This window comes from Microtus pennsylvanicus, chromosome 3 (assembly GCF_037038515.1).
Source record: "Microtus pennsylvanicus isolate mMicPen1 chromosome 3, mMicPen1.hap1, whole genome shotgun sequence".
Classification (NCBI taxonomy): Eukaryota; Metazoa; Chordata; class Mammalia; order Rodentia; family Cricetidae; genus Microtus; species Microtus pennsylvanicus.
In genome coordinates this window covers 30,681,746-30,709,348 of record NC_134581.1, presented here as the reverse complement: position 1 = coordinate 30,709,348, position 27,603 = coordinate 30,681,746, and the positions used below count along the sequence as shown (strand labels likewise).

General features: G+C 40.2%; 1 protein-coding gene across 2 annotated transcripts; it reads left to right on the top strand.

Moving 5' to 3' along the window:
- The first annotated feature begins 1,335 nt into the window (after positions 1 to 1,335).
- Positions 1,336 to 26,123, top strand: LOC142845724 (phospholipid scramblase 2). 2 transcript variants are annotated; one of them, XM_075964999.1, is made up of 8 exons: positions 1,336 to 1,517; positions 8,566 to 8,646; positions 12,535 to 12,770; positions 14,120 to 14,162; positions 16,463 to 16,683; positions 16,798 to 16,959; positions 22,420 to 22,581; positions 25,622 to 26,123. In XM_075964999.1, the coding sequence occupies exons 2-8, from the start codon at positions 8,568 to 8,570 to the stop codon at positions 25,649 to 25,651; spliced, it is 933 nt and encodes a 310-aa protein (XP_075821114.1). In that variant the 5' UTR covers positions 1,336 to 1,517; positions 8,566 to 8,567; the 3' UTR covers positions 25,652 to 26,123. The 2 variants fall into 2 exon arrangements, with proteins under 2 accessions (XP_075821114.1, XP_075821116.1); XM_075965001.1 differs by lacking the exon at positions 1,336 to 1,517 and adding an exon at positions 7,106 to 7,244.
- Positions 26,124 to 27,603: the final 1,480 nt, after the last annotated feature.

Genomic DNA, 27,603 nt, shown 5'->3' with positions numbered 1-27,603 from the left:
TGTCAGAGAGACCCATTCATCCCAACAACAGCTTTCTCGTGATTATGACTGTTTGAGTCCTGGAATTGTGCAAATAATAGGGAGCAGATCACCGAAGTCTATATGAAAGACCCGGATAAATTCAGACCCCTCTAGCAGAAAGAGTAGCGCCAAAAGTATCTAGCAGGAAGAGAAGAACTAAAAATCTAGGTTAGCCGGTTCAGTGACTCTAATCCAGGAACTAGCTGACCATAAAGTTAGATTATAATCTTGAGAAACAAGGAGTTACCCCTTGTGATTATCACTAGTATTTTCGGAATTTTCCAATTACGCCCTCCCTATCCCCTTTGGGTTATTGGGTTATGGTTTCTTCCCTTAAGTACCCCTTCTCCCAGCTACTCAGGGTCGAACCCTCTACCCCTGCTTGGGAAATGAGTTTTGGCCCCAGTGCACTGGTTCCTGTCCTATCAATAAACCTCGTGTGCTTGTAGCAAGGACGGTCTCTCTTGAGTTCCTGGGGGGTTGTGTTATCCCTAGACTTGAGTGAAAGTCTCCTCACTCCAGGGGTCTTTCATATAAACCAGAATCAACTTTATTAAAAAAAAAAGCAAGCAAGCACCATGGGGAACAAAACCTGACTAGCCAGGACCACAAGAAGGGGCATTGAATATCTTTTCATAGAGAAGGGCCATGTGTAGGGGTGCAGGATTTTCAGCCTCTGGGCAGCATGGTTCCTGGAGTTGAGACTTATGACCTAGGGTAAGAGGGGCTCCTAGGACAGTGCAGCTCTTTGGATGTGCAATCTTTTGGGGAGTGTGTTCCAAGAGTTGAAGTTTACAGTCTCTCATTACAGGGTGTTAATTCAAGATGTTTGCGTTGTCTTTTCCTTATCTGAGAGAAGGCAAGGCAGAGTGAAAGCGGCTATCAGTGGGAAAAAGGAGTATTGGGTAAAACGGTACACTTCTTCATATTACTGGGTTCTTCAATGACAAAAACACCATAAAGAAAAACAGAATTGTTTGGTTATGGTGGCCCCTACAAGTACTCTGGGGAACTTGGGGATTTGAGGGCTTCTGGGATAAATTCTCAAACTCTCCCATCCCCAGACAAATAAACCAAGCAAAGCAAATCTAAACAGAGAAGTAGCGAAAGCATTCCCGAGTCCCAGAGTCTGAAGAAAGCAGTGGAGGTCAGAGGAAAGGAAATTCCATGAGTGCTCCTAGAGTTTCAGAAAAGTGCACAGACCAGATCACTTCTAGCCCAGAGCTGGGAGCGGGAGGGGCAGTGAGGGCCCCAGAGCTCAGCTCGCTGTTTGGTTGAACTTTACCTAGACTACAGGGGCGTAACTTTCCGGTGGGGAAAGGAAATCATTTTATACGCAAAACTCAGGAAAACAAAACCTTAGGCACCAGCAGCTGAGTCACTTCTGGGAGCTTTTCTCCCCCCTTTAGTGGAGTGCAGCACGCTTGCTTTTCACAGAGGGGTCAGGAGAGCAGCGCCACTGCTGGTTGGGTTCCAGGATTTGCTGCTTAACGACGGTAAGCCCTATCTGTCCCAAGAGGATCTGTGGCCCTCGCAGGACACAAAAATTCCGAAGTCCCGGGAAGAGGAATCTGAGGGTGGAGAAGTGGGCTAGAGGTTGAGAAAGGTGTCCTAGAGGCCTGGAAAGTGAAAGTGGGCCCAGGGCCAAGGAAGGGACTCTGGCTGGAGAGGTAAAACTAGCTCAGTAAGGTTTGCCTGCAGGCAGGTAGGGGTTTAGGGTTATTTTTCCTTGCATCTTTTAACAAAGAGACCGGCCTTCCATTTTCCATCGTGTATTTAGAGGTGTTCTTTGGCTTTCTACTTGAGGCTGGTCTTTAGGTTGTCAACAAGTTTTCCTGTTTAATTCGGAGAAGAGTCCTAGCTCAACGGAGGTCATCAGCCTTGTCCTGATATGGGAGGCATCTGTGTACATTTGTAAAAATATTAATTACAGAGACAAAAGGCCAAAAACAAAAACACCCCCTTCACAACTCAAATAATCAGTCCTTGACTGCTAGTAGCTGGACCTAGTCCTTGTGAGATTTGTCACACAAATTAGAGGTGAACTTCTAGTGTCCCAGACAACCTCCCCTTCAAGGACCACTCTCCAGAAGGACTGGTAATGCTATCTTCTTACTTAACCAGACAATGGAGTGCCCACAACTGAAATGCAAAGAGCCCACATGCACTAAGACCCAGCAATTGTTCTTATCTGTTTCAGACACCTTATCCCTCTCAGGAGGATCATTCTCTCTGAGAATCTGCTTGCTTCTATCTCTCGCAGCAGATGTTATTAAACATGTTTAACATATCAATTCTGGTCCGGTGACTGCTTCTAACCTCATACTTCTGCTTGTCATTACCCTGACCAGAGGATGCGGTTTGTGAAGGTGTTTTCAAATGTACCCCATGCCATTTGTGGCAGAGGATACCAAATAGGGATGTGCATGTCATAAATAATGGTTAGGAAGTAGTAGATGGCTCTTTTCTCTTCATTCTTCTCTCTGTACGCCTAGCCTTCCATATTACATCCTGTTGGCAAAGATCACATCAGGCACACACTCCTTCACAAGTCCGTGGAACCCTGAATCAAGCAGGTATATTAGAGGAGAGAAGAGAACCATTAAGATGGTGAAAACTGCCAGGCAGTGGTGGCACAGGCCTTGAATCCCAGCACATGGGAGAGAGAGGCAGGTGGATCTCTGAGTTTGAGTCCAGCCTGGTCTACAGAGCGAGTTCCAGGACACACAATTTACAGATTCCCATTTTTTCGTCATATTCTCAGTTTCTCACTTGCAATAGACTTCTCAGCTTAGCATAGCTAAACCTAAGAGATTTTTAAAAGAGAAGAAAAATATTTCCATCTCATATATGTGGTTATAAAGTTCCACAATTTTCATTCTAATTCAACTGTTAACTGAATTGAAAATGTAAAAAAAAAAATTTTTTTAATAAAATAAAAAAAAAACAACTTACCTCCACCTCTCCTTGCAGAAGATAGACTTTGGTGCTTTTCCGACATGGAGGTAAGATGAGAATGACGGGCAGTGACCCTTAAAATTTCTGTTGAAATTTGCAAAACCTTCACTAGCCAAGGACCGTCAGTAAAGAAAACGGTCTTGTTAAAAAAAAAAATGGGACAGATTGAAACTTTACAGACAGGTCGAATCGAACTGTTTAAACCATGGACAAAGACTATAAACAACTTCAATATTCCCACTATTAAGTTAAATCTAGTTATGTTTTCTGCCACAGTGTTTTATCTTTTATTCTTATTTTGTGTTTTTTTATGCTACAGAATCCAATGCTATTCTCGATACTATAGTAACAGAGATGATGATGATATTGCAACAATATCCAATGCTATACATTTTTCCCTTAAAACCTTTGAGAAAGCTAAATATTAGGTTTGTTGGTAAACAGATTGTATATGTAGAATACATTTCAGATGAACAGTTTTATGCTTCTGTGTACATTTTACATACCCAAGGTTTATTCTCGTCCCACAAATTAAAAAATGATAACTCTAAACAACGAGTCCATTCTAACATTCCTCAGACTCACACCTTTGCAAATTTTCATCACACTGACTTAAGTGAGCACCCATCATAACGCTCTGTGCTTTTCCTCCGCAGAAATTTTTAAAGCAAATGTGTAATCTATCACTTTTTTTTAAGATTTTTATTTATTTATTTATTTATTTTTATGTATACGGTGTTTTGCCTGCAGGCCAGAAGAGAGCACCAGATCTCATTATAGATGGTTGTGAGCCACCATGTGGTGCCTGGAAATTGAACTCAGGACCTCTGGAAGAGCAGCTGGTGCTGTTAACCTTTGAACCATCTCTACAGCACCTCTATTACACGTTTAACAAAAGATTTTGCCTTGTTAGAGGAAAAAAAAGAAGGATTTTTTTCCTTCCTTTTGCCTTTGTAGAAATAGCAAAAAAAAAAAAAAATGTGTCTCAAATCAAGTTGACCTTGATAAATATATTAAACCATCGCCCTTAGATTTCCCCCAAGGAGTTGATCTTTATTAACAACTTCAACATTGACTGACTTTGTATAAAATTTCAGAAAAGTTTTAAAATGTAAATGCATGTTGACTTAAGTTACTTTATATGTTAGAAGCTTCACAATGGCTCAATTCAATTTAGAAAGAAGCATTTGGCTAAGGTCACATTTAATTTTTTTGTTTTACACAGGTACATATATATATGTAATATATAAGTATGTGTATTTGTATGTCTAAATATAAGTTCTGCATAAATGAGAATAATTTTGCAAATAGTGCATAAATAGAAATAGACGTATGTAAAAGGAAGGTGCTATCTTCCAGATAATATAATAATCCTATTATTTTTATGTTGCTAATACAGAAATTAACCTGTAATTATTATGTTTTTGGTATATGGGAACCTCTACCCATTATCTTAATTTCTCTTCACATGAATTCCTCTTGGGACTCCTAAAATTAGAATCCTTTCTTTGCTACCTAAACCTCAGAGACCTCAGAAACCTGCTGAGTCCATCTGTTTCGAGTTAGGTGTGCCGTTTATATTGTTGAAACAGCGATTGTTACAGGGCACTAACCTGTGCCATTCCAGTTCAGATATGTCTCATCAGAATTGGAGTGTTTCCTTCAGATGTGCTCCGAGACCCAGGGAGGGAGTGGAGCTACAGGTGTGGCTTTAACAGAAGGGAGGGCTAAGCACCAGGACTAAGCATCTACCACTGAGAAGCAGGGGGGAATAGTTTGTTATGTCAGAGATCTGCGACAACTTATGGTCTGCTACAGGAATCTGAGTAAGGGATCCTTTGTTTCCTGAATTTATGGCTGCCGTGGACTCTATACTGCTGAAGTCGTTATGGAACAATTGAAAAAGAAGAATGGATTCAACCTGGAAGCATAAGCTAAAGGAAACCTTTTCCTCCTCTAGGTTGCTTTTTGTTGGGGCACTCGTTCACAGCAGCAGAAAAGAGACTACTGATGCAATCACTATTTTCTATGAACTAACTTTTCAGTGGGGCTATATTTGTAATGAATTTTAGGATACAGGTTATCAAATGCTTTAGGGAATTTGCAGCCTAAATCTACCTATCTCCAGAGGTCAACAATAACACTTGTCACCAGCTACAATCTTTCCTGGCCAGGGAAACTTTCAAAAAATAAAATTATAAGATGACAGGCATACAACCTAGTAACATATTTACATATAGATGCAATTGTATAGCCACTTCCCTGGTGTTAACTAAAAAATAATAAGAAAAGGGCAGCTCCGCCGGCGCAAGAAATTCAATTAGGTCAAATCAAACCAAATCAAAATGCCCATCGTTTTATTAAGAATGACGCTCTCAGGTGGCAGAGCCCATGGCGGGGAGACAGGAGAGCAGAGAACCCATGAAGACCCAAAGACCACGTGTTTCTCCTCTGGGGTCCCACTTAAATACCCTGTTGGGGATCAGGACCTGGCATGCTGGGATTTGGAGTCCAGAGCAAAGTAACTCCCAGGTCAGGTTGGCCGGGACAGAAGCCAGGGGCTGGGGACTATGCTCCCAATTTAACACCTGGTAATCTTCTATCCTCTAGTACAAAGAACATACCTTGCTTGATTCTATTAAATGATGTGGAGACTACTGGCCTAATATAGCATGCCTGCCATAGGGGTCTAGAGGAGTAAACTAAAGGGTACCTCAGGGATGTAAGAGCATTGGGAAGTTGGAAGGCGTAGAGGGGTGTGGTTCTTTCTCTGGGTCAGGCTCATCGCTTCAGCAGTCTGATCAGTGCAGTTGAATTGCATCCTAGAGAACAGGGAAAACCTTTAAATGTACTAACGTTGCTTTTTGGCTTCTTTAATTCTGCTTCTGTCTAAGTGTTCTTATTTATTAAAGTATGCAAACTTAAGATGTGGTTTTTGTGCTTTAAAAGCTCACCCTGAGAAAGGCTCTCGGTTCTATATCAGGAAACTGATCACCCAGTAGAACCCTGAAAACCACTCTGGCCTGCTAATAAAGACTTTCTATTGGTTTCAAAAAGGAGAATGACTTCAATCTAGCCTTTCTCATGAACACACATAAATGAATGAGTTGAGTGATATTTAAAAGTCCACAGAAGAGCACCATGTCAAAAATATCAGTTTGGAAGCCAGAATGGTTCCTTCTATGTTAAGGCCATGTTTCTATAATTCAACAATGGAAACATTTGAATTTATAGTCAAGAACCCAGCAAGAAATGGAGGAGAAAATAAAGTGTAATGTCTACTAGATCATAATTTCTGTAAGGACAGAGCCATCATCACCCAGTGTGTAACCAAAAGTAGCATAGATACTTTATATAGTCCACTTTATATTTATTGACTGCTTGAGGTGGGTAAATGACTCTCTAGAGAGATGTGTCTATGAAGAAGTAGTGTACTAAAACATTTGTGCGCATAGTAAGATGATTCAAGACATAATATATAGAAGATATATATATATTCTATATATAGGTATATAGATATATAGAAGTAATGTGTTACTTGACTGTAAGTGAATAGCATAGTTTTTAGAAGTCAGTTAGTTATGATTTAGAAACTGAAAAGTTTCTCTGCTCCAATAAGCCTTTCTGCCGATGCAACAATCCAAATCAGACCGAATTAGAAAAGGCCTGGGTTTGATGGATACAACTCTCTGGGATGATTTTTCCAGCCCTCAAGAGAGGATACAGAAAGGAAGACTGGAAAAACCACATGTCTGTTTTCTGGGGAGGCAGTTTAAATACCCCATGGAGTGGTATTGAGCATCTCTGGGGGAGGGGGTCATCATTTGGCAGCTTTCGAAGATGAAGCAAGGTTTGGAGAGGGATGGGGGAGGGGACTTGGAGTGGAGCTTCCTCCTGAACATTTTATTTTAGACTGTAGATATATGGATGCCAGCGGCTGGGGTGAAGTTCTCACCCAAACAGAAACTGTACACTTCAGCCCTGTTGGGGAATAATATTTTAAAGTTGCATTTCTTTTCCTGCCGCTTTTGTTAACAATTAAAAGGTGTGTTTGATTAAAATAAAATTAACCTACGAGCAGGAGGCTGTGTCAGCAAGTATCTGGCAGGAAGTGGTAGGGAGGAACCAGGCGCAGGAATGATTTTTAAGTGGGAGCCGAGTAAAGGAAGGCGGCGTTGTTTGGAAGACGCCAGCCAAGGGAGAAGATTAGCTGCTTGCTCTTCAGCTTCTCTGACCGAGAAGAATTCCATCTCAAGCCTTAAACTGTGAGTTCTTTAGATTTAGATAAAGCTTTCCTTGGTAGTTTTGAAAGAGTAGGTGCCCGAGGGAACAGAATCCCGCTCAGAGGGCTGCCCTTGAGTTGCTTAAGGAGCTGCTGACTGTGGACAATTAAAAAAAAAAAAAAAAAAAAAAAAAAAAAAAAACACGGAGTGGGGAATGGGTGGCACAGGCCTTTAATCCCAGCACTTGGGAGGAAGGTGGGTCTCTGTCTCTGTGAGTTTAAGGCCAGCCTAGTCTATAGAGGGAGTTGCAGGACTGGTTTCATAGATGCCAAGAAATCATGTCCCAAACACCCCTCCCTAAACAAAACAAAACAAAGCACAAAGAAACAGAGACAACAAAACCAAACATATAACAACACAGCCCCAGTAGTAGAGGTTCAGGGTAAGCTTTAAAATGGTAACACAAAAGTAGATGTGCTAAAGATTTGTTTTCTTATTTGTGTGTGTGTGTGTGTGTGTGTGTGTGTGTGTGTGTGTGTGTGTGTGTGTGTGTGTGTCTATGTGAGCAGATACCCCCAGAGGCCAAGAGTGTTCAGCCACTGGAACCAGCTTCACAGCTTCACAGGTAGTTGTGAACTGCCCAGGGTGAGTGCTGGGAGCCGAACTGAGCCCTCTGAACAGCAGCAAGTGCTCTTAACAGAAGGCATGAGGACCCTAAAATTAAGTCTCAGGGCAATGATTACAGACTCTTCATTCATAGTTTAGTAAACCATTGCCTCCAGTTTGAGCTCTCCTGGGAGGAGTTCAGTGAGGAATTGGAGAGAAGGTGTCAAAAATACTTTGTATGAAATTCTCGAAGAATTAGTGAAAATAGTTATTAAAAAAACAATCCCACATTTCTTTTCTTTTCTTTTTTTTTTTTCGAGACAGGGTTTCTCTGTAGCTTTGGTGCCCATCCAGGCTGGCCTCTAACTCCCAGAGATCTGCCTGCCTCTGCCTCCCGAGTGCTAGGATTGAAGGAGTGTGCCACCACCGCCTGGCTTCAATCCCACATTTCTAGCTGTTACCATCATCACATACAGGGAGTTTTATTGTTTTCTACAATGTCTATGTATGCTTTTAAAATTATCTTTGGTCTAATGTCACAAATGACAAATCTTGGGAATTCAGCCCCGTCACAGAGCTGCCTCAAGCTACCTAGAAGAGAAGTTGCTGCACACAGGATTCTGTTCCCCGTGCTGGTTCTTTTACAGGCACATCTTCATGTGCTGAATTGTCTTTGCATGTTTCGGTTCAGCCTCACACATCTTCCCAATGCACATCTCGTTTAAACAGATAAACGTGTACTCTCTCTGATCTGCAGGCATGCCAATGGAAGCTCCCCGCCCAGGAACACACTTGCCAGCTGGGTATGTCCCTCAGTATCCACCAGCAGCATTCCAAGGTAAAATACTTGAAGAAAAAAAATATATATATAACAGTAATCAATTGATGTTCCCAAGAGAGAGAAAAAGGTGGTGACTATGTCTTTATTTTAGTAATTTTTTTTTAAAAAATTAGATTGAAAAAAATGTTAGTGACCTAGGTTTTGCTTTTAGATTATACATGCTTTCCAAAGAAATAATTTTTATTTTTGAAGGACAGTAAACATTGTGAAGAACTAATGCAATGCACATTTTATATTTACTCGTGAAATACAATGTTGACAATAAATATTGATACAGATAGTAAGTAAAATGTTTGTTGGCTGCTCATCGGTGCTGATAGTGCTTCATGTGATGATGTCTAAAAGATTTAACTGTGGGTGTTTTTGAACCATGTATTTAGAATTAATTGTACTCTGTGAACAATAATAAAAACATTAAACTGAAAGCGACCTATAGCAAAAATGTCCCCACTTCATAGTAAGCCTCATTTTCACTTTGCAACACATGCAATGACTTCATACATGCTGCCCCGTTCTTTAGTCACATACAATACATACTAGATGTTCATTTATCTTTTCCAGCAGTAAACTATTTCAGAGATCTAGGTAAATGCAAATGTCAGCATTACTGGACTTTTGTCAAGGCCAATGTTGATGGGATACCTGGGTTTACCAGTAACAGGCTCTCCAGATCCTCAAAGAGCACTCTGGGGCTTCATATCAAAGGTTGAGCAGAAGGGTACAAGCATTCAGTTTTCTTTTCTGAGTAAACAGATTGGCTTGGGAGCTGACGAGCCTGTGTAATTGTCTTAGAAAACTCCCCAGGGGTCTCTGATTTAATCCAGATGTTGGCAATTAAAGGAATAGGAACTGGCTAAGCTCCAAAGCTCTAAGGCAGCAGTTCACAACCATGGCTGTCATTAATTTTCATTTAAAAATACTAATACAGAGAACATTCACAGGGAAATTAAACCACACCTCTGAACAATGGCTGGTAATTTCCAAAAAGCCAGGTGTTGGTAATGTGGGGCCTGGGTTGAGAACGCTGTTCTGAGTTCTCCTACATACAATACTTGGAGAATTCCTAGATTGTCCATAATTTAACCTAGACACCCATAGAACAGTATAATTAGCCTTACAGCTAACTTAAAATCGGCATACATGATAAATTCAGTTCGTATCAGGCATGGAGTGTGTTAGAAAAGGTAGCTTGGTTTGGGAAAGATGAAAAACCTGTTCTTCCATCCTGAAACCTGAGAAGTGGAAATGATTAACTGCCTTGTGATCTTGTCAGGCCAGGCTATATCAAGCTAGTACAACCAGGAGGTGACTAACAATCTAAATGACCCTTACAGTCAGAGTCTCCGCCAAACTCCCATAATTAGGACCAGAGGTGGCTAATGCCCACATGACTTCTAAGCATCTTTATCATCGAGACAGGCCAGGCCCTTCCGTAGGCCCTTAAGATACAGGAAGTCTATCTCTAGAATCCATTTTCTTTTTTTTTTTTTTTTGGAAGAAATGATGCATTTCCTGAGTTGAGTTTCAAAGTAATTCTGCTTTCTTGTTCAGTAGAGCTGTATTACACCAGGAAACTTTCCTCATATTGTACTGTGCAGATGGATTCTTCTTTGGACTACCAGCTTACGAATAACAACACGAGAGACTTAATTATTCATTATGAAAGCCTGGCCTTAGCTTACTTAGCTTTTCCCTCTAACCAGTTCTTATAACTTAACCCATGTTTTTAAATCTATGTTTCATTGAGTGACTTGATACCTCACCGCTCTGTACTGCCTGAAAGTTTCACCCACCTCTCCTGCCTGCCAAGCTATTGGTAGTTCAGCTTTTTATTACACCAATTACAGCAATACATTATCACAGTGTACAAATATCCCACAATACTGGGCTTAAATACCTTGAAAATAAACTGCCTTTTAACAGAGTTCTGGATGTAGAAGGAGCAGCGGGCTGTGTTCCTGGGGCCCGGCTCCCGTCTGCCTCACTAGCTTATGCCCCAAAATAACAACACACAAACTGTATTCATATAAACACTGCCTGGCCCATTATATCTAGCCTCTTCTTGGCTAACTTTCATATCTTGCTTAACCCATTTCTAATAATCTGTGTAGCACCATGAGGTGGTGTCTTACCAGGAAAGATTCAGCATGTCTGACCTGGCGGCTGGCTCCATTGCGCCACTTCCCTTCTTCCCAGGATTCTATTCTGTCTACTCCACCCACCTATGTTCTGACCTATCAGGCCAAGCAGTTTCTTTATTAATTAACCAATGAAAGCAACAGATAGACATATGACTTTCCCACATCACCTGGAAGTCTGATGCAGGTTGATGAAGTCAATGTGCACTGGGTTTTCTTCTTTCTTTTGCATGGTTCCCTTCTATGTATAACACCTGCAGGGGCCCCCTCAATCCTCTTCAATGATGGGGGATGGGGACTTATTGTAGTTCTGGGAAAGTAACACAGTCAATAAAAAAAAAAATAGCATTGGAGGTCCCTCCAAAGATTAAAATGGGATTATCGCATGATCCCCTCATAAAGGAATCTGTCAACATACCACAGGCAAACATTTATCCATAGTTATTACCATACTGTTCGTAATAGCCAAAATATGGAGTCCCTCTAGATGCTTATCAACAGATGACTGAACAACACTCAATAAGCCCATGAATATGCTCTCATAGACATACATACACACACACAGGTTTTATTCAGTCAGAAAGAAGAGTGAAAATTATGTCATTTGTAGAAAATGGATGAAACTGGACAGCACCATATTAAGAGATACAAATCAGGCTGGGTGTGGTGGTGTCTACCTTTAATCCCAACACTTGGGAGGCAGATGGAGCTCTGTGAGTTTGGCACAAGTTTGGCCCACATAGCAAGTTAAAGACATGCCAGCCAGGGCAGTAGAGTAAAACCATTTCAACAAACAAATACCAAAAAGCAAAATAATAACAACAACAAAAACAGAGATAGTGATACAAGCCAGATTTCCAAAGACAGATATCCTACTTATTTAAAAAAAAATTATATTTGTGGAATCTAGATTTAAAAAACATGTCTATATAAGATCAAAAGCAAACTGCACTATTTTGGGGACTGGTCAGAACCCAGTGGGAAGATCTTGGGGTGGTACACAAGGCTGATGGGGGATGAATTGTGAGCAAAGGACATGATACTCGGGTATATCGGTCTCACAGTGCAATGTGTTACTTGGTCTGCTTATTTAATTTTTAAAATTGTTGTGAGCTTTGTTCTGTTGCTCTAAACCTGTGTGCATGTGTGTCCACACGCACTCCAGGGGTGATACACAAGTAGAAGCTATAAAGAGAAATATATTATAGTTCATTTCAGAGTTCAGATAAAAGAAATTTGTCTAAAAATGTAAATAAACAGAAAATCACTATGATCCAGAGTCATTTCTTGGTGACAGAAACACCGGTGCATCTCTCTGACTTGTGGCTCGTTATATGGTGATGTCTAGTTTCATACTTCCTCCTACAAATGATTTCATGCTTCTTTATGGCTGAATCCACCCTTATCCATATCTAGATCCATAATACCTGTATCTATATCACTATCTATATCTGTGTAGGTGTGTGTGTTAAATTTTCTTCATCATCCGTCGGTAGGTATGTAGGCTGACTCCACATCTTGGCTGATGTGACTAGTGTAACAATAAACTTGGCTGTTTATTCTTCATATTTATAATTAGAAGCAGGGATAAACCACAGATACTGTATTGAGAAGCCTTAAACGCCATAGACCAGACCTTGTGAGTAGAGAGATCACAGGACAAATCTATATGAACTGATGATTCTTTTTCTCTATGAAGTTGTGAGTCTTTTTTGTTGTTGTTCTTGTTGTTTTGCTTCGATTCCAGAACCTTCGGCACATACTGGACACCCTGTTGCACTCCAGACTGGCTACCAAGGTCCCCAGCCTGCTTACCCGGGGCCTCAGCTTGGCTACACAGTCGCAACAACTGGCAGTGGAGGTTATAATGCAACCCAGCTTCCTATTCAAAGAAGCCAGGCTATCGTCCTCGTGAATACCCAGTGGATGCCAGCACCGCCACCTCTTCAGAACTGCCCACCTGGGCTAGAATACTTAAGTCAGGTAAATTCACATGCTCAGCACTCACAAAAGACAAAACTGTGTTTCTACTTCTAATGTGCTTGGACAACAAATTCCCCAGAGTGTAGCATTTGCCTTTGTGTCTTCTAGTAACTCAGTTCCCCCAAATGAAGTTCAGTTAAGCAAATTATCAATGTGTGAGATAATTGTGTTTTCTTTCCTGTGAGTTCAGCCTATGATAACAGCCAACAGGCAGAATTTGTTATACATTATTCTACTCATTGTCCCAAGTACAATCCTTATAGATAATTTGTGATGTGTGCACAAGATAATTGCCACTGTTCTTTGGAAGGGGAAACTAGTGTCAGAGGATCTTAACTGCTTTGTTGAGCCTCAAAACCAAGGAGCAGTCATTGCAATTTACTTTTTATATGTGAACTTTGGTAATGAGCACAAAGGCTTTTCCCCCCAAGACTGACCCTCAGCCTTGGAATTTGAGAAAACAAACTGTAAAAAAATTTTTTTTTAGTTATTATCTTTAGTGGTGCATAAAAAAGAGCAATTTTTAAGTTTTCTCTTTTTTCATTTTTGTTTTGTTTTGTGTTTGAGACAGGGTTTCTCTGCATACTCTGGCTATCCTGGAACTCACTTTGTAGATCAGGCTGGCCTTGAACATGGGATCTACCTGCCTCTACCTCCCAAGTGCTACCTTTGCCTGGGAAGAGTAATTTTTTTCATATATGTATTTTTATAGACTACAAAGCTGCTTTTATTCTTTAGAAAATCAAATATTATAAATGCCTCTAGTGAGGGAGTAAAGTCTGGGTCTTTCTGAACTATAGTTCAGTGATAATAAATTTCAGCAAAAATATGAAGTTTAATAGTAGGTTGGTATGAAAAGTCAGTGAAGTAAAAGGGCTGTGGATGTACTCAGTCTATGGACACCCCAGATATCCAAGCCATCTCCAGTCTGCCTTGCACACATGGCACTAACATGTCCTATGCGCTTTCAAAGTCAGGCTTAGAAATGTTTCATTGTTGTGAATACTCAGCTGCAAATAGGACATTGTTATCAATTCACACACATCAAGTAAGGGGCCATCTGGGAGCTTGATTCCCAGCTCCCAGATGGCCCCTCACAACTATCTTCAGCCCCAGTTCCAGTGAGTCTGACTCCCACTTCTGGCCTCTGAAAGTACTGCATACAAGGGGCATCCTTACATACATGTAGGCAAAACATTCATATGCATAAAATAAATACATCTTTAAATAAACATTTGCCATTGAAATATAAAAATTTAATGCTATGTGCAATAAAATGCAAAGTGTAAAATGTTGATCCAACTGAGACTTGATAAATAATCCCATGCTCATTCTCTTTTCTGTAACAGATAGATCAGATTCTGATTCATCAGCAAACTGAACTTCTGGAAGGTGTGTATCCCTTCTATTGATGGTATTTCTAGAAACAGGAGACTGCGAGTTGCCTCTCCTATAGCACTCTTCTGTGGGAAGTTCAGCCAGGAGGCTACAGAGGTTTCTCTTCACTGTAAAGAGATTATGAACATAATTTCCTGACACTAGTAGAGTCAGGTGATCAAACTTCCTGTGCAGATGTGTGTTCCCACGCCTTAGAAAGGAATCAGGTGATCAAACTTCCTGTGCAGATGTGTGTTCCCACGCCTTAGAAAGGAATCAGGTGATCAAACTTCCTGTGCAGATGTGTGTTCCCACGCCTTAGAAAGGAATCAGGTGACGCTTGTGCTCTCTTTCTCTGCTTGCACTAAATTCTCCTAGCCCTTCACCTGACTCCTACCTCTTTGCCACTCTCTGCCAGCCCATAACCTATGAGACTTGAGCTGAGCCTTGGACAGTGGTTTGGCTCCCACAGTGAATGATCTGTAAGAATCAAGACAGGGACCATTTGTAAAGTCATTGTTAGTAGCACACACCTTTAGTCCCAGTGCTTGGGAGGCAGAGGTAGGTGGATCTCTGTGAGTTTGAGGCCAGCCTGGTCTACAAGAGCTAGTTCCAGGACATGCTCCAAAGCTACAGAGAAACCCTGTCTCAAACAACAACAACAACAAAATTGTTAGTAACCCCAGCTTCTGCTGGAAGTACAGTGGAGTCTTAGAGAATCTGTACATGGGAGCTATAGATTCCCAGCTGAGGGGAACGGCCATGTGGTCTCAGGGTGGACTGAACACAGACCCCCAAGGCTGCTCCTCACAGAACACACCTGATATGAGTGGGAAAAGAGCTTTCAGAAGCCTCCTTGGGGCCAGTGTCTCCAGAAGCAAGAACTTAAGACGCCTCTAGGTGCATCACCACACCCTCCAGAAAGCAGCCGGGAAAGATGTATGAACCAGTGTTGTCTTCTAGCTAGCAGGGCATTATGAAAAGTTGGCTCGATTTTCGAAAACACCTTCACAGGTCTGGACAGCAGGTAAGGTGTCAGGGAGGAAAAGAAGTGGGTCTGGCTCGATGGTGGGGGAAATGTTGCAGTTCTGATTGATTAGCAATCAGGTTGCTTCTTTATTTATACAGGTTCATAAGACAAAGACAAATTCAATGAGTTTTCAAAGGATATATATATAGATTATATTGTATTTGTTTGATTTTCTATAACATGTCCCGGGTTTTAAGGTCAGTTACAATTACTTAAGTACAGATAGAATTGATTTTGCTTTTTATCATAGTCCCATAGCTGCATTTCAAAGAATCTATAGGCTATTTTTGTTAGGGCAAGCAGACTTAATATATAACAGCCTGTTTCCTGATTCCTTGGGCCAATGTCCTCTTCTGATTCCTTTCCAGTTTCACTCTTCATTTTCACATCTCTGTGTTGGGAATATTTGCATGTCTAGAACACCTGATGGTCTAATAAAGATCTGAAAGGCCAATAGGAGAGGCAGGAGAAAGGATAGGTGGGGCTGGCAGGTAGAGAGAATATATAGAAGGAGAAAGCTGAGAGAAGGGGCTGCTGGAGAAGTAGCCAGAGAAGGAGGAGGACATCAGGGGCCAGCCACCTAGCTACACAGCAATCCACAGAGTAAGAATAAGATTCACAGAAGTAAGAGAATAGGAAAGCCCCAAGGAAAAAGACAGAAGGGATAAGTTAAGAAAAGTGGGCAAGAAACAAGCCAAGCTAAGACTGGATGTTTGTAGCTAAGAATAAACCTCTGTGTGTGATTCGTTTGGGAGCTGGGTGGTGGATTCCCCAAAAAAGTCCAAAGAACTTAACAGAATACACATACTACTACTACTACTACTACCACTACCACTACCACTACCACTACCACTACCACTACCACTACCACTACTACTACTACTACTACTACTATTCCATCTGTGCTTTTAGAAAAGTCCCTCTCGGTCCTAAAGCAACACTCTGCCAGAAGAGATGACTGGGCATTTTTTATGCACACACCTTCCCCTTCAGCACTGCACCTCATAGACACTGAAGCTCCTTTGTAATACAGTCCATGGAGGTGGACATGCAGCTTCATCCCTGAGGAAGTCTCGCATATGGGTGTCTTCCGTCTTTCCTTCATACCTTAATGTTCATCTCCTTTCCCACTGCTGTGTCCTACGTGTTCCGGTCCAGAGCATCTCTCTACTGGTTCCCTCCCACTTCCTGCTGCTCCTGCAGTCTCAGGCACCTTTCCCATTGCTAGGAGAGAGTCGCTGTTCCTAACAAAGTGGTGAATGGGACTTCCCCTGTGTGCTTTCAGTCTTAACAGGCTTTGAAACAAATAATAAATTTGAAATCAAGAACAGCCTCGGGCAGATGGTTTACCTAGCTGTGGAAGATACTGACTGCTGCACTCGGAACTGCTGTGAAGCAGCTAGACCTTTCACCTTGAGGATCCTGGACAATCTGGGCCAAGAGGTCATGACTCTGGAGAGACCCCTGAGATGCAGTAGCTGCTGCTTTCCCTGCTGTCTCCAGGAGGTCAGTGTGAAGTTTCCATATCAAATGAGAGGAGAGCAACAAAGTTTTCCAGAATCTATTAACCCTGTGTGGTATGGCCATGGCTCCATTCAGCATGCACTTTTGTTTTTGTAGATAGAAATCCAAGCTCCTCCTGGTGTACCCATAGGTTATGTGACTCAGAACTGGCACCCTTGTCTGCCAAAACTGACTCTTCAAAATGAGAAGAAGGAGAATGTTCTAAAAGTCGTTGGTCCGTGTGTTGCATGCACCTGCTGTACAGACATTGACTTTGAGGTAAGAAATATCACAACGTTCCTAGAATGTGCTTTCCTGACATGAAAAGACTGTATTCCTAATGAAAGGAATGTAGTCCTAAGGATGTTCTTAATGTGTTACCTAGTGTGAGCTGATGTGTATCCATCTAGATAATGGTCATTTGATTATTCAGAGCAAAGATCATTATTCTGATTAAAGGTTAATGTAGAGTATTCTCAGTGTCCTGCAAACAGAGGTCAATTCAGATAAATAAAAAAGAAAAGAAAACCTTCAAGCATTGAAAAATTCTATAGGTTTTGCTAGTGATTTGCAGAATGGCTACCCTGTTTAGTGTACAATATGAGGAGCTGAAAGGGGATTCCAACAACCACAGGAAAACCCTAGTGTGCTGGTATCCACCTCTACTCCCAGTTCAGGTATGTGTGAGGGGGGGCACTTCCTAAGACTTGCTGGTCAGCCATTCTAGCTCAAAAAAAAAAAAAAGAAAACAAAAAGAAAGAAAAGCCTGGCTCAATGAGAGAGACCGGGTTTCAATAAGGTGCTCAATAATAGAAGACACCTAACTTTGACCTCTGACCTCTATACCCAGCATGTCATACATAGTATGCCCACTCATGCACAAACATGAATACATAAATACACACACACACACGAGAGAGAGAGAGACAGAGACACAGACAGAGAGAGACAGAGAGACAAAAGCAGAGAGACTCTTCCTTTTGTTAACACAGTATTATTCACCTAAGAGTAACCAAAACACTTAAAATAATTCTAGGGTCCTTTTCTCCTTCATTCTGCATTATAAACCTCACCAGCTCTTGGGAAAGTACACAAATTTTGTCACTTGGAATTCCTGCCAAAACCCCACTGACGTTGTGAAGTTTCAGTGTGGTGAATAGAAGCCATGTCTTTTCTTTTCTCTGCGGTTTCAGATTCCAAATTTTCCATTTGAACTATTGAACTCTGGCTTGGAAATCTGAAATAGAATATTCCTCAAATAAACAGGACTTGAGTTGTAAATCACACCCTATTCCCAGTAGTGTGAACTAACCTCAGGCTGTCCTGCTCCATCATGCCTGGATGTGAGTCATCTTCCTCTACACCCTCCACAGGGTCTTTCACAACAGCCTCTGAGGGGCCGTCTCGAAGCCTGCTCTTATGCTTTCTCAGCACAGTGGGCACACAGTCTTCTCTCAGTAGCCTAAAGGAGCCACGTGACTCCTCTCACTGCCTGGCACTCTTCAACTTACTTCATCAAGGAAGAGTAAACAAAGAATAAGATCTTTTGAGGGAGACACCCATTCCCATAACGTTTTTCAAAGAGTATTATATTTTCTGTTTCACTAGCAGGTTTTTTCTTTTAAAAAAAGCAGGTCAGTTCTCCCTTCCCCATAAAAATAAACTCTATACCACAAATACATTAATAGGAATTTCACATACATAGAACTCAGTAGTATTTGCATCTATAGGCCTCCAGCAGGGCTTGGTCATGTGGCCCTTGCATAAGGCATAGTTCTGCTTCTCTGGGCTTTGATAAACCCTTGGAGCAAATTAGGACATTGGCACTTTAATATGTCTGACATTATAACGTCCTAACCAGCCTCGTTGCTCCATTTTACTGGCAAGTATTTAAGGATGGGGAATTTGTTAAATCTAAAATCCACATTTTTTTTTTAGAAAATCAAAATGTGCCAAACCTAAACTTATTTCCCAACAAGGAAAGATTCTCTAAGGCTGAGTAGAGCTGCCCCTTTGAGGAAACTCTGGTACCCCAATCCCAGTCTCCCCAAGGTTTCTGTTTTACAGGTTCAATGAGTTTTTTTTCTTTTTGGAAGAAAGAGCCATAGAAAAGATATTTATTAAAAATATTTCAGTTAATTTTGTTGTTGCTTTAAACCATAGTCTAAAGAAAACATGACTGCTGGCCCCTATCTAGACCATGGGCTGCCATCTCAGACCTTCTTTTTTTTATTGAAAAAAAAAATTCTGCCTCCTCCCAGCCTCCCATTTCCCTCCCCCTCTTCCCATTCCTCTCCCCCTCCTCCTACTCCTCTCCCCCTCCCTCTCCAGTCTGAAGAGCAGTCAGGGTTCCCTGCCTTGTGGAAAGTCCAAGGTCCTCCCCCCTCCATCCAGGTCTAGGAAGGTAGCATCCAAACTGGCTAGGCTCCCACAAAGCCAGAACATGAAGTAGGATCAAAACCCAGTGCCATTGTCCTTGGCTTCTCATCCTACTGGATATGGGAAGTAGACAAGATTGACGGGCAAAAAATTGGGATCTTGGGGGTGGTGTGGGATGGGAATAAGGGGAGATGGGGAGAGAAAAGTGAGAAGGGGAGGATGGGGGGAAGTTGGGGAAATGGGATGGTTGGGATAAAGGAAGGGTGGATATGGGAGCAGGTTCATTCAGTTTTTACCGCCTCTTCCTCCATTCCTATGGATTTGATTTCTCTGAGAATTTGGGTGTGGATAGGTAATTTTCTCCTCTTACAGAATCCATGGCTAAGGGCAGAGCTGAGAGTTTCAAGAAAATACCTGTGACAGAAAAATATGTATATGATATGTGTGTGTAAAAAAACACTCAAGAACATTTGTAATGATAATTCTTTATGCAGAACATTATGCTTGTGTGAGCACCAGAGAAGGTAGTAAGTAGTCACAACATATGATAGATTTTTTTTTTATGTTTTTAATCAAGAAACACTATTAAGGGAAATTTTTCTGTCATGTGCTTAATTTAAAAAATGGAGTTTTGTGATATCCTTAAAGATTTTAAATTTTATTGTGCCCTCCGTCTTCATGATGCCACCCAATACCCCTTGTCTTAAATGAGTTGCTTCCTTTATGTTATATTTAGAATGCTATCTATGTCCTGTCTTTGACAGAACTTAGAAACACCCACTTGTTCTGTTTCCTGCAGAGTATGTGTTGGCAGTGTTCATGTCTTAGAAATGGGAAATATTACTAGCCCATAACAATAGCATTAGAACTGTGAGTAGAACAGTTACAGTTGTCCTTAGGCCAGTGCATTAGTTCAAAGATAGTCAGGTGTCTCCTTTAAAATGTGCCTGGGCATGGAGGCGTGGCTTAGCAACTACCAGGTTGCCCAGTTGAGTTCTACCCACAGGACTAACGTGGTGGAAGGGGGAAAATGACATCTTCAAGTTGTTTTCAGACTCCTGCACCTGCACCAAGATCTGCAAGTTCACATGCACACAAACACACACTCTCTTGATGAAAAACAAAACAAAACTTCTCAAATTTAGCTAAAAATCCTTTTGTTCTGGTTACTTTTGTCTGTAATTTACAATTTACTTTTCTGTTCATCCCTCCAATAAAATTACATGTACATTTGAAAATAAAGTCAGCTAATTTTAAGTTATTTCTTTGTGAAAATATGGTAACTACTCATGTGTTTATCTTAGTTTTGGGTTTATGATATTAATAAATGACTGTTTATCTTCCATAATTTAATTCACACTTCAAACATATGTGAAGTTTTTATGTCTGGCTTTAAGTGCTTACAACAGCTATTGCATATAAGATGCTAAGATGTTACAAAAGAGCATTTGCTTTAGGGCAGCTTATCACTATTTCATATCTGATACAACTCTAATGATTCATGACTTCAAACTGACATTGCTATGCTCACATCATGGCCTTTTGTCCATCCGAGTTTCTGTGCATTGATGGAAACTCATGTTGATGATTCTCACATGGAACAGGAAGTGACCTCCCATCTGCTCAAGGAAAGTGTGTCCCAGGACTGTACCCACAGCAGCTCAGTGGGTGATAACTGCTCATTGGATGCACATCAAGGCCAAGCAAGTTAGCCTTGGTAAACTCTCAAGTCATCTGCCACACCCTGGCATCAAATTAGACATAGGAGAAAACCTAGTTCTCAAGGAAGAGAAAGTGCACTCTTCCCAATGTGGGTGTGAAATGAAAGAACTACTCTATGAGCAATGGTTTATGACTTTTCGTTCACGTTAGAGATAAACATCAGAGCATGTAAGGTGCCATCCTCCTCCAGCCATATTAAGATGTTGACTGCCTCTGAATGTCCCCATGTTTGTGTAGAAGGAGCTGTGGGCTGCGTTCCTGCCACCCAGCTCCAGGCTGCCTGGCTAGCTTATGCCTCAAAATAACAACACACAAACTATATTCTTTTAAACACTGCTTGGCTTATTAGTTCTAGCCTCTTAATGGCTAATTCTCACATCTTGCCTTAACCCATATTTAGTAGTCTGTGTAGCACCAGTCTTACTGGGAAAGATTCAATATGTCTGACCTGGCGGCTTGCTTCATCGTGTCTGCCCGGGAGAGGGGAGCATGACATCTGAGCTCACTTCCTCTTCCTCCCAGCATTCTGTTCTGCTTACTCCACCCACCTATGTTCTAACCTATCAGGGCCAAGCAGTTTCTTTATTAATTAACCAATGACCTTCCTCCATCATGTTTGCTTGGTGAATTCTTGTAGTAAGAGACTATGTGTTTGTTTCCTGGCCACTCAGACCCAAATAATCACACTATATTAATTACAACACTGTTTGGCCAATAGCTTATACATTTCTCTAGCTAACTCTTACATCTTAAATTAACCCATTTCTATTCATCTGTGTATCACCACTAGACTGTGGCTTACCAGTGCTGGCATGTTACTCCTTCAGCAGCTACATGGTGTCTGCCTGACTTTGCCTACTTTCTCTCTTTAATCTCTGTTCAGATTTCCCCTCTGGCTTTACTCTACCAAACCATAGGCCAAACAGCTTCTTTAATCACCAATGGTAATAAAACATATTTATAGCATACAAAAGGAAATCCCTCCTGAGATTCTATCTGAGGCAAGAACTTTAAAGAAGGCTGCTTCCTGCTCTGATGCCTTTTGAAGGTTTGGAAAGGACATACCTCCTCCTGCTTAGACTTAAGTCTGTGCTTACATATTTTGGTGAGCGTTCACCTGCCCTCTGTGGAGTAGCTTTAGTTTGTGTCCTACCTGTTCTACTGTAAAATGTGACACCTGGCCTTCTTCCCACAGAGCCTCCAAATTAGAACCTTTTTTGCATTGGAAATCTTATTTTACACACTTTTCTTCTTGTATTCTTTACTCCCCACTTGTTATCAAGTCCAACCCCATCTCTGCCTTGAGATCCTTCCATGGAGCTTCTTGTTGGTCCCTTCCAGTCTCCAGCTATTCTTTAGGTTTTTCATGGCTTTATGTATTCCATGCTCCTCCTGTCCACCACCCAGAGGTGGCAAAGAGCCTCTGCCACATTTGTGTGGTCAGCCTGCGTGAAAGCTACACTTCTCAAAGCAGAGTATATAGAACAGGAGTTTCATCTATTAGACTCTAGAAATTTCAGAAGAGAAACACTTTTGAACATAATTTTAATAAAATATTTGTCTGACTTTACTCCAGTTTTGAAAGGAGGTTTTCTATACGCATTCCACAAATCCTTATATTTTTATTTACATCTGTAGATCAGATCTCTTGATGAACAATCCAGAATCGGCAAGATATCCAAGCAGTGGTCGGGGTGTGTGAAAGAGGCCTTCACAGACTCAGATAACTTTGGGATCCAGTTCCCGCTTGACCTTGATGTGAAGATGAAGGCTGTGACCCTCGGAGCATGTTTCCTCCTAGTAAGTCTGTCCCTGCTAATCCTTAGCAGAATTGTTCCATAATTGTAAGCATGAATTCTGAATGATCTTTAACAATGCTCAGATCAAAAAGATAATCCTTTTCTCAGATTGCCTCTTCAGACTGACTCCCTCAGACTGTACTGCTTCTCAAACTACATTGCTCCTCAGATTGCATTGATCTCCTGTTTCCACCTCCCTAGTGCTGGGATTAAAGGTCTGGGATCACCTTTGTATGAGCTCTGTTTCTCTTTCAGACTGGATCAATTTTGTCTTGCCCAGGTTGGCCTTGAACTAACATATCTGTCTGTCCCCCAATTCTTGAGATTAATGGTGTGTGCCACCACTTCCTGGCCTCTAGTGGCTTAGCTCTGCACTCTGATCACCAAAGTGTTTTATTTGTTAAAACACAAACAAGATATCATCATACATAATGATTGGGCAGATTGCGTATCCAAAGTGATGTTATTATACTAATGGGTTTCATATGCGATTCTAATTTGTTATAGCTCTTTAATTGCATGTAATCCTGAAATCCAGATGTGGATGACTACTTTCTCTCTGAGGAGACTATACCTTGTCATAAGACAAAACACAAATTTTATTATTCAGGGGTTCTTGTCTTTCAGGATTTTTTTTCTTAATAAAACATAAAATTAGATATTAGGGGAAGTGTTAAATCTGTACTTAATTAGAAAATATCTAATTAAAATGTAATTTTTGTCCAATCATTAAATTATCATGTAATATATAACCACAAATTATAAAAAAGTTATATATCTAGTCATGCCTTTAACTTCAATTTCTAGAGTATTCCTGGATTGATAAGAAAAAATAATTTATATATTTATATACACAGGTATCTTGGCAGTTCAAATAAATTCATGATCAGTAGTTTCATATAACCCATGTGGATTCTCATATGCAGCCAAGATTGACCATTACTGGACGAAAGCAGTAGTCCCCAGCCTTAGCTACCCAGAACAAACACTTAGGAGACTTCAAACTCTCCCTGCCCAGACTGCACCCAACTCTACTAAATTAAACTCTCTGAGGTTTAATCCAAGCTTTTATAGTCTGGGTAGAGTTCCTAGGTGGTTCTACTATGTAGCAAGGTTTGAAGCATGAGATATCTTAAACATTGGTTTGGAGATGCAATAAGAACAAAACAAGATCCTGTATAGCCCTACAGTCTGTTCTTTTAACAAGCAGATACAAAGTAAAATAAAGCTAAAAGAAAACAGGATGTGATCATAATACCTACTGGGAGTCGTGTTTGGATGTCATTTCAGGGAAACTATAAAAGCCATTCATGAGAATTCAAGTGAATACAAACAATGACTGTATGAAGGATTTATGTTGGTGTGTTAGTTAAAAACAATTGTCCATAGCTGTCCCTTGAATAGGAGCTGGTTTAATAAAAGATTTTTGCTTTTAAATAATGTGGCTAGGAGAATGGGGTTACCTATTCTTTACATGGTAAAGGAACAGGTAGATATAGATTGCTCATAGTAGTTATTGAAACAAAATGAGTAGGTGCTGAGATTTTTTTTTACAGAACTGTTCTTTGAGTTATGCTTTGTTTTATGCTTGTTTGTTTGCCAAAAGGTTAAATAAAACCAACATTTTATGTAAAGAAAGTGTGTGTGTGTGTGTGTGTGTGTGTGTGTGTGTGTGTGTGTGCGTGTTAAGTGTTCTTTACAATGAAAAGGTAAGTTTGGCTTTAATTTTGGGGAATCATTTTAAATCAGAGTCTGTGGATGTGAAAGACCCTTCATGTAGGGAAGACTACAATCTGCAGAGTTTATGTTGATATGAAACAGGACTGGAAAGGGGAATGGCAATTGTTTTCTCTAGAAGAAATGTTATTGCTGGAAAAATAAAATTCTGAATGCTATGGCAAAGGAGAGGCTACAATGTAGCATTGACTTCAAAACCATTGAAAGGAATTTCAAAAGTTTCCACTACAATATATAATAAATATTTTTTGTTTTATGGCAATATATTTATTAAACTTTATACAATATGCACACACATTGAAACATCACCCATATTCCATAAATATAATCACATTTTTGTATTGATTCAAAGAAAATTGTTTTCAAAATCTTTTAAACATCAGGAAGTTTTCTATAAATATTGAGTAAGTTATTTAAAATTGGATATTGCTTGGTTCAAAGCTAGCAGAATAAAATAGCTGTGAATACAGGTTTGAAGAGAAATATTGAGGGAACTGTGAGGAACAGGTTGAAAAAAGCAGCAACACAGGCGTCATAATATATAAGTGATCAGCAAAAGAACTGAGTTATTACTGTTGGTGAAATAGAAGAACAGGAAAAATGGGAAAGTAATAAATTCTGTAAGATTTAATAGTTATAGAAAGGAAACAGTATGGGAAACACTAGGCATATTTACAAGAGAGTTGCTGACCCTCGCCGGAAAGCTTGATCTGTATTTCATTCTGAATGAAAAGTCTGCATTTGCCCCAAGTCTAAAGTTGACCATGCTACTTGAGACATTACATTATTAGAAGGAAACTAGAAAAAGTGAAGGAATGGGCGGGAGGTCATGGGCATTGGTAGCTCTTCCAGAGGACCTAGTTTGAATTCCAGCATCACATGGCAACTCACCACCACCTCTTAGTCCATTTAAAGGGGATCTGATGCCCTCTTCAGGCCTCCATGGGCACAGAAATGCATAGAAACACAACACTGACAAACATAAACTCATATCATTGATGAAAAAATTGCAACTTAGGAAGAAAGATGGATAGATTTCAAGAGAAATATAAAAATAAATATTTAGAGAAAGTACATGGGAATTTATTAAACTGATACAGACTTGAAAAAATAAATTGAATTATGGAATTTAATTGCTATTGTAATCAGAAGAGAAAGGTCATGCTTATTTATACTTTCCAACATTTATTTATTTACTCATTACATGGATGACATTGCGTCATTGGGCATTGAGTGCCCTTATATATCTGTACCTATTCTCACTCTTTGTCTCTGAAAAACTCTCTGGCTTTGTTTCTACCTAGGATTACATGTTTTTTGAAGGCTGTGAGTAGGAACAAAACTCAGTAGCATGGTGGGAAGAATGAAAGAAGACAGAGAAGATCTGACATCTACGTGATGAGACCGTGTAAATGAGAAACAGATGGCTTTATTTTTCTTTAATGTATACGGTTCTGTTTTCCGAATGATAGTTGATTTTCTACATGTTTGAAATAGACATGGATGCATATCTTTACACACACCTAAAATATTCACTAAATTCACGATAAAAATATATATTTAGAAATAACGTTTTATGGAAAAGTTGCATCCTAATTGTAGTTTATTTTTCATCTTCTGTTAAATTTAAACTTGCTAGTATTAATTATAAAGTTACACTTAATTCTGTCAAATCTTGTTAGTTTATTTCTTACAAGAAACGTGATATTATTTTGAAAATAATAGTTTGAAAGCTTTTTAAATGTTACTATTTTTGTTGGCTGGGGAATATTTCTCAATAAAATAAATGCAAATAAGAAAAAAGTAGCTTGTATTTTCTTTTATCTGTAGGAAATAACATTAAATGCTCTTTTACAATTTCTAGTATAAATTTTCATACTGAGAAGTCCATAACTTGCCAATTTTAAATGCTTTCTCGATGAACAACGACATGTTTTCCTGCTAAGAAACTCTAACTTTTAGGACTCACTATCTACTACTTTACTGTTGGTATACTATTTGACATCTATATTCAATTATTTATCAAGAGACACTATCATGGATATGACCTGTGGACACTTTGGTCTTGGCTGTTCTTCAAGTGAGGTTCAGTCTTCCCAGGTGACTCTATTTTATGCCAAGTTAACCATGATAACTAATCAGGGAGTTTTACCAAAATTTGGGGCTGTTCCTATGGTAAAACGCATTACCTGCCTCTTAAGTCTTTGTGCCTGGGTTGTAGGAGGAATGTAGAAAAGTTTGAAATTTTGGGCTAGAAAAAAATCCAAAAATGCTGTTAGGAGTCCTGAACTGGCCATTGTAGTGACTGTTTCAATGACCAAAAGGCAGTGGAAAATTTGAACTCTAAAAGCCTAGTTTCATGGAGCGACATGGACACTTAAGATCAGAACTGAGGCATTCATGTTCTATTCTGACAATGAGCCTGGCTTTACTTGGACAGTATCCAGAGAACTTGAGTTAACCTGAATTCAAAAGTAAGGGCCTACCTTGTAGGGAAGAGGACATTTCAAGGCAGGGTGTTGAGACTGTTTCACTGTGATTTCTCACCACAAACATTCAGATCTTCTGTGAGAAAAAGCAAGGAGTTCAGTGAAAAGAAACAAACAACGGGCAGCTCCATGAGGAAAAGCATCTAAACAGAACTGTGAACAACAGAAAAACAAAGCATTTACAATTGTTAAAGACATGAAGATCATCAACAACAACCCTCCTTCTGTGCACCAGGTGACTCGAGGGCAAGAGTCCTCCCATCAAAGGCTCCAGCTTGTGAAAAGGGAAACTTCAGAAAAGGAGAGAGGGGCTGGAGAGATGGCTCAGTGGTTAAGAGCATTGCCTGTTCTTCCAAAGGTCCTGAATTCAATTCCCAGCAACGACATGGTGGCTCGCAACCATCTGTAATGAGATCTGGTGCCCTCTTCTGGCCTGCAGACATACACACAGACAGAATATTGTATACATAATAAATAAATAAATAAATAAATAAATAAATATTAAAAAAAAAAGAAAAGGAGAGAGCCTGAACTGAGAATATAACTTGGGAGGATGGGAATGGTCTCCTCTTCTCTCAAGTCACTGCCTTAAGAAAGATTTCTAATGCCAACACAGAGAACTTGATAAAGTTGTGTGGGCTTCAAGGAAGGGAAGGGACAACTATGTTTCCCACTTGTAGCAGAACTTGGCAGTGTCATCCATGTATTAACAGTTTTAAAGGCATGGAAGCTAAACGATTGCAGTGTAATGGAAAGCAGCTCGGGATAACCAATGCGGGACAAATCCAGAGTGACAG

What these genes read in the sequence shown, in the direction of transcription:
- LOC142845724 (XM_075964999.1), top strand. Translation starts at nt 8,568, where the DNA reads ATGCCAATGGAAGCTCCCCGCCCAGGAACACACTTGCCAGCTGGGTAT. An exon ending in GCAAACTGAACTTCTGGAAG is followed by an intron (nt 14,163 to 16,462) that starts GTGTGTATCCCT and finishes GTGTGCTTTCAG; the next exon opens with TCTTAACAGGCTTTGAAACA. An exon ending in TCGGAGCATGTTTCCTCCTA is followed by an intron (nt 22,582 to 25,621) that starts GTAAGTCTGTCC and finishes GTTTCTACCTAG; the next exon opens with GATTACATGTTTTTTGAAGG.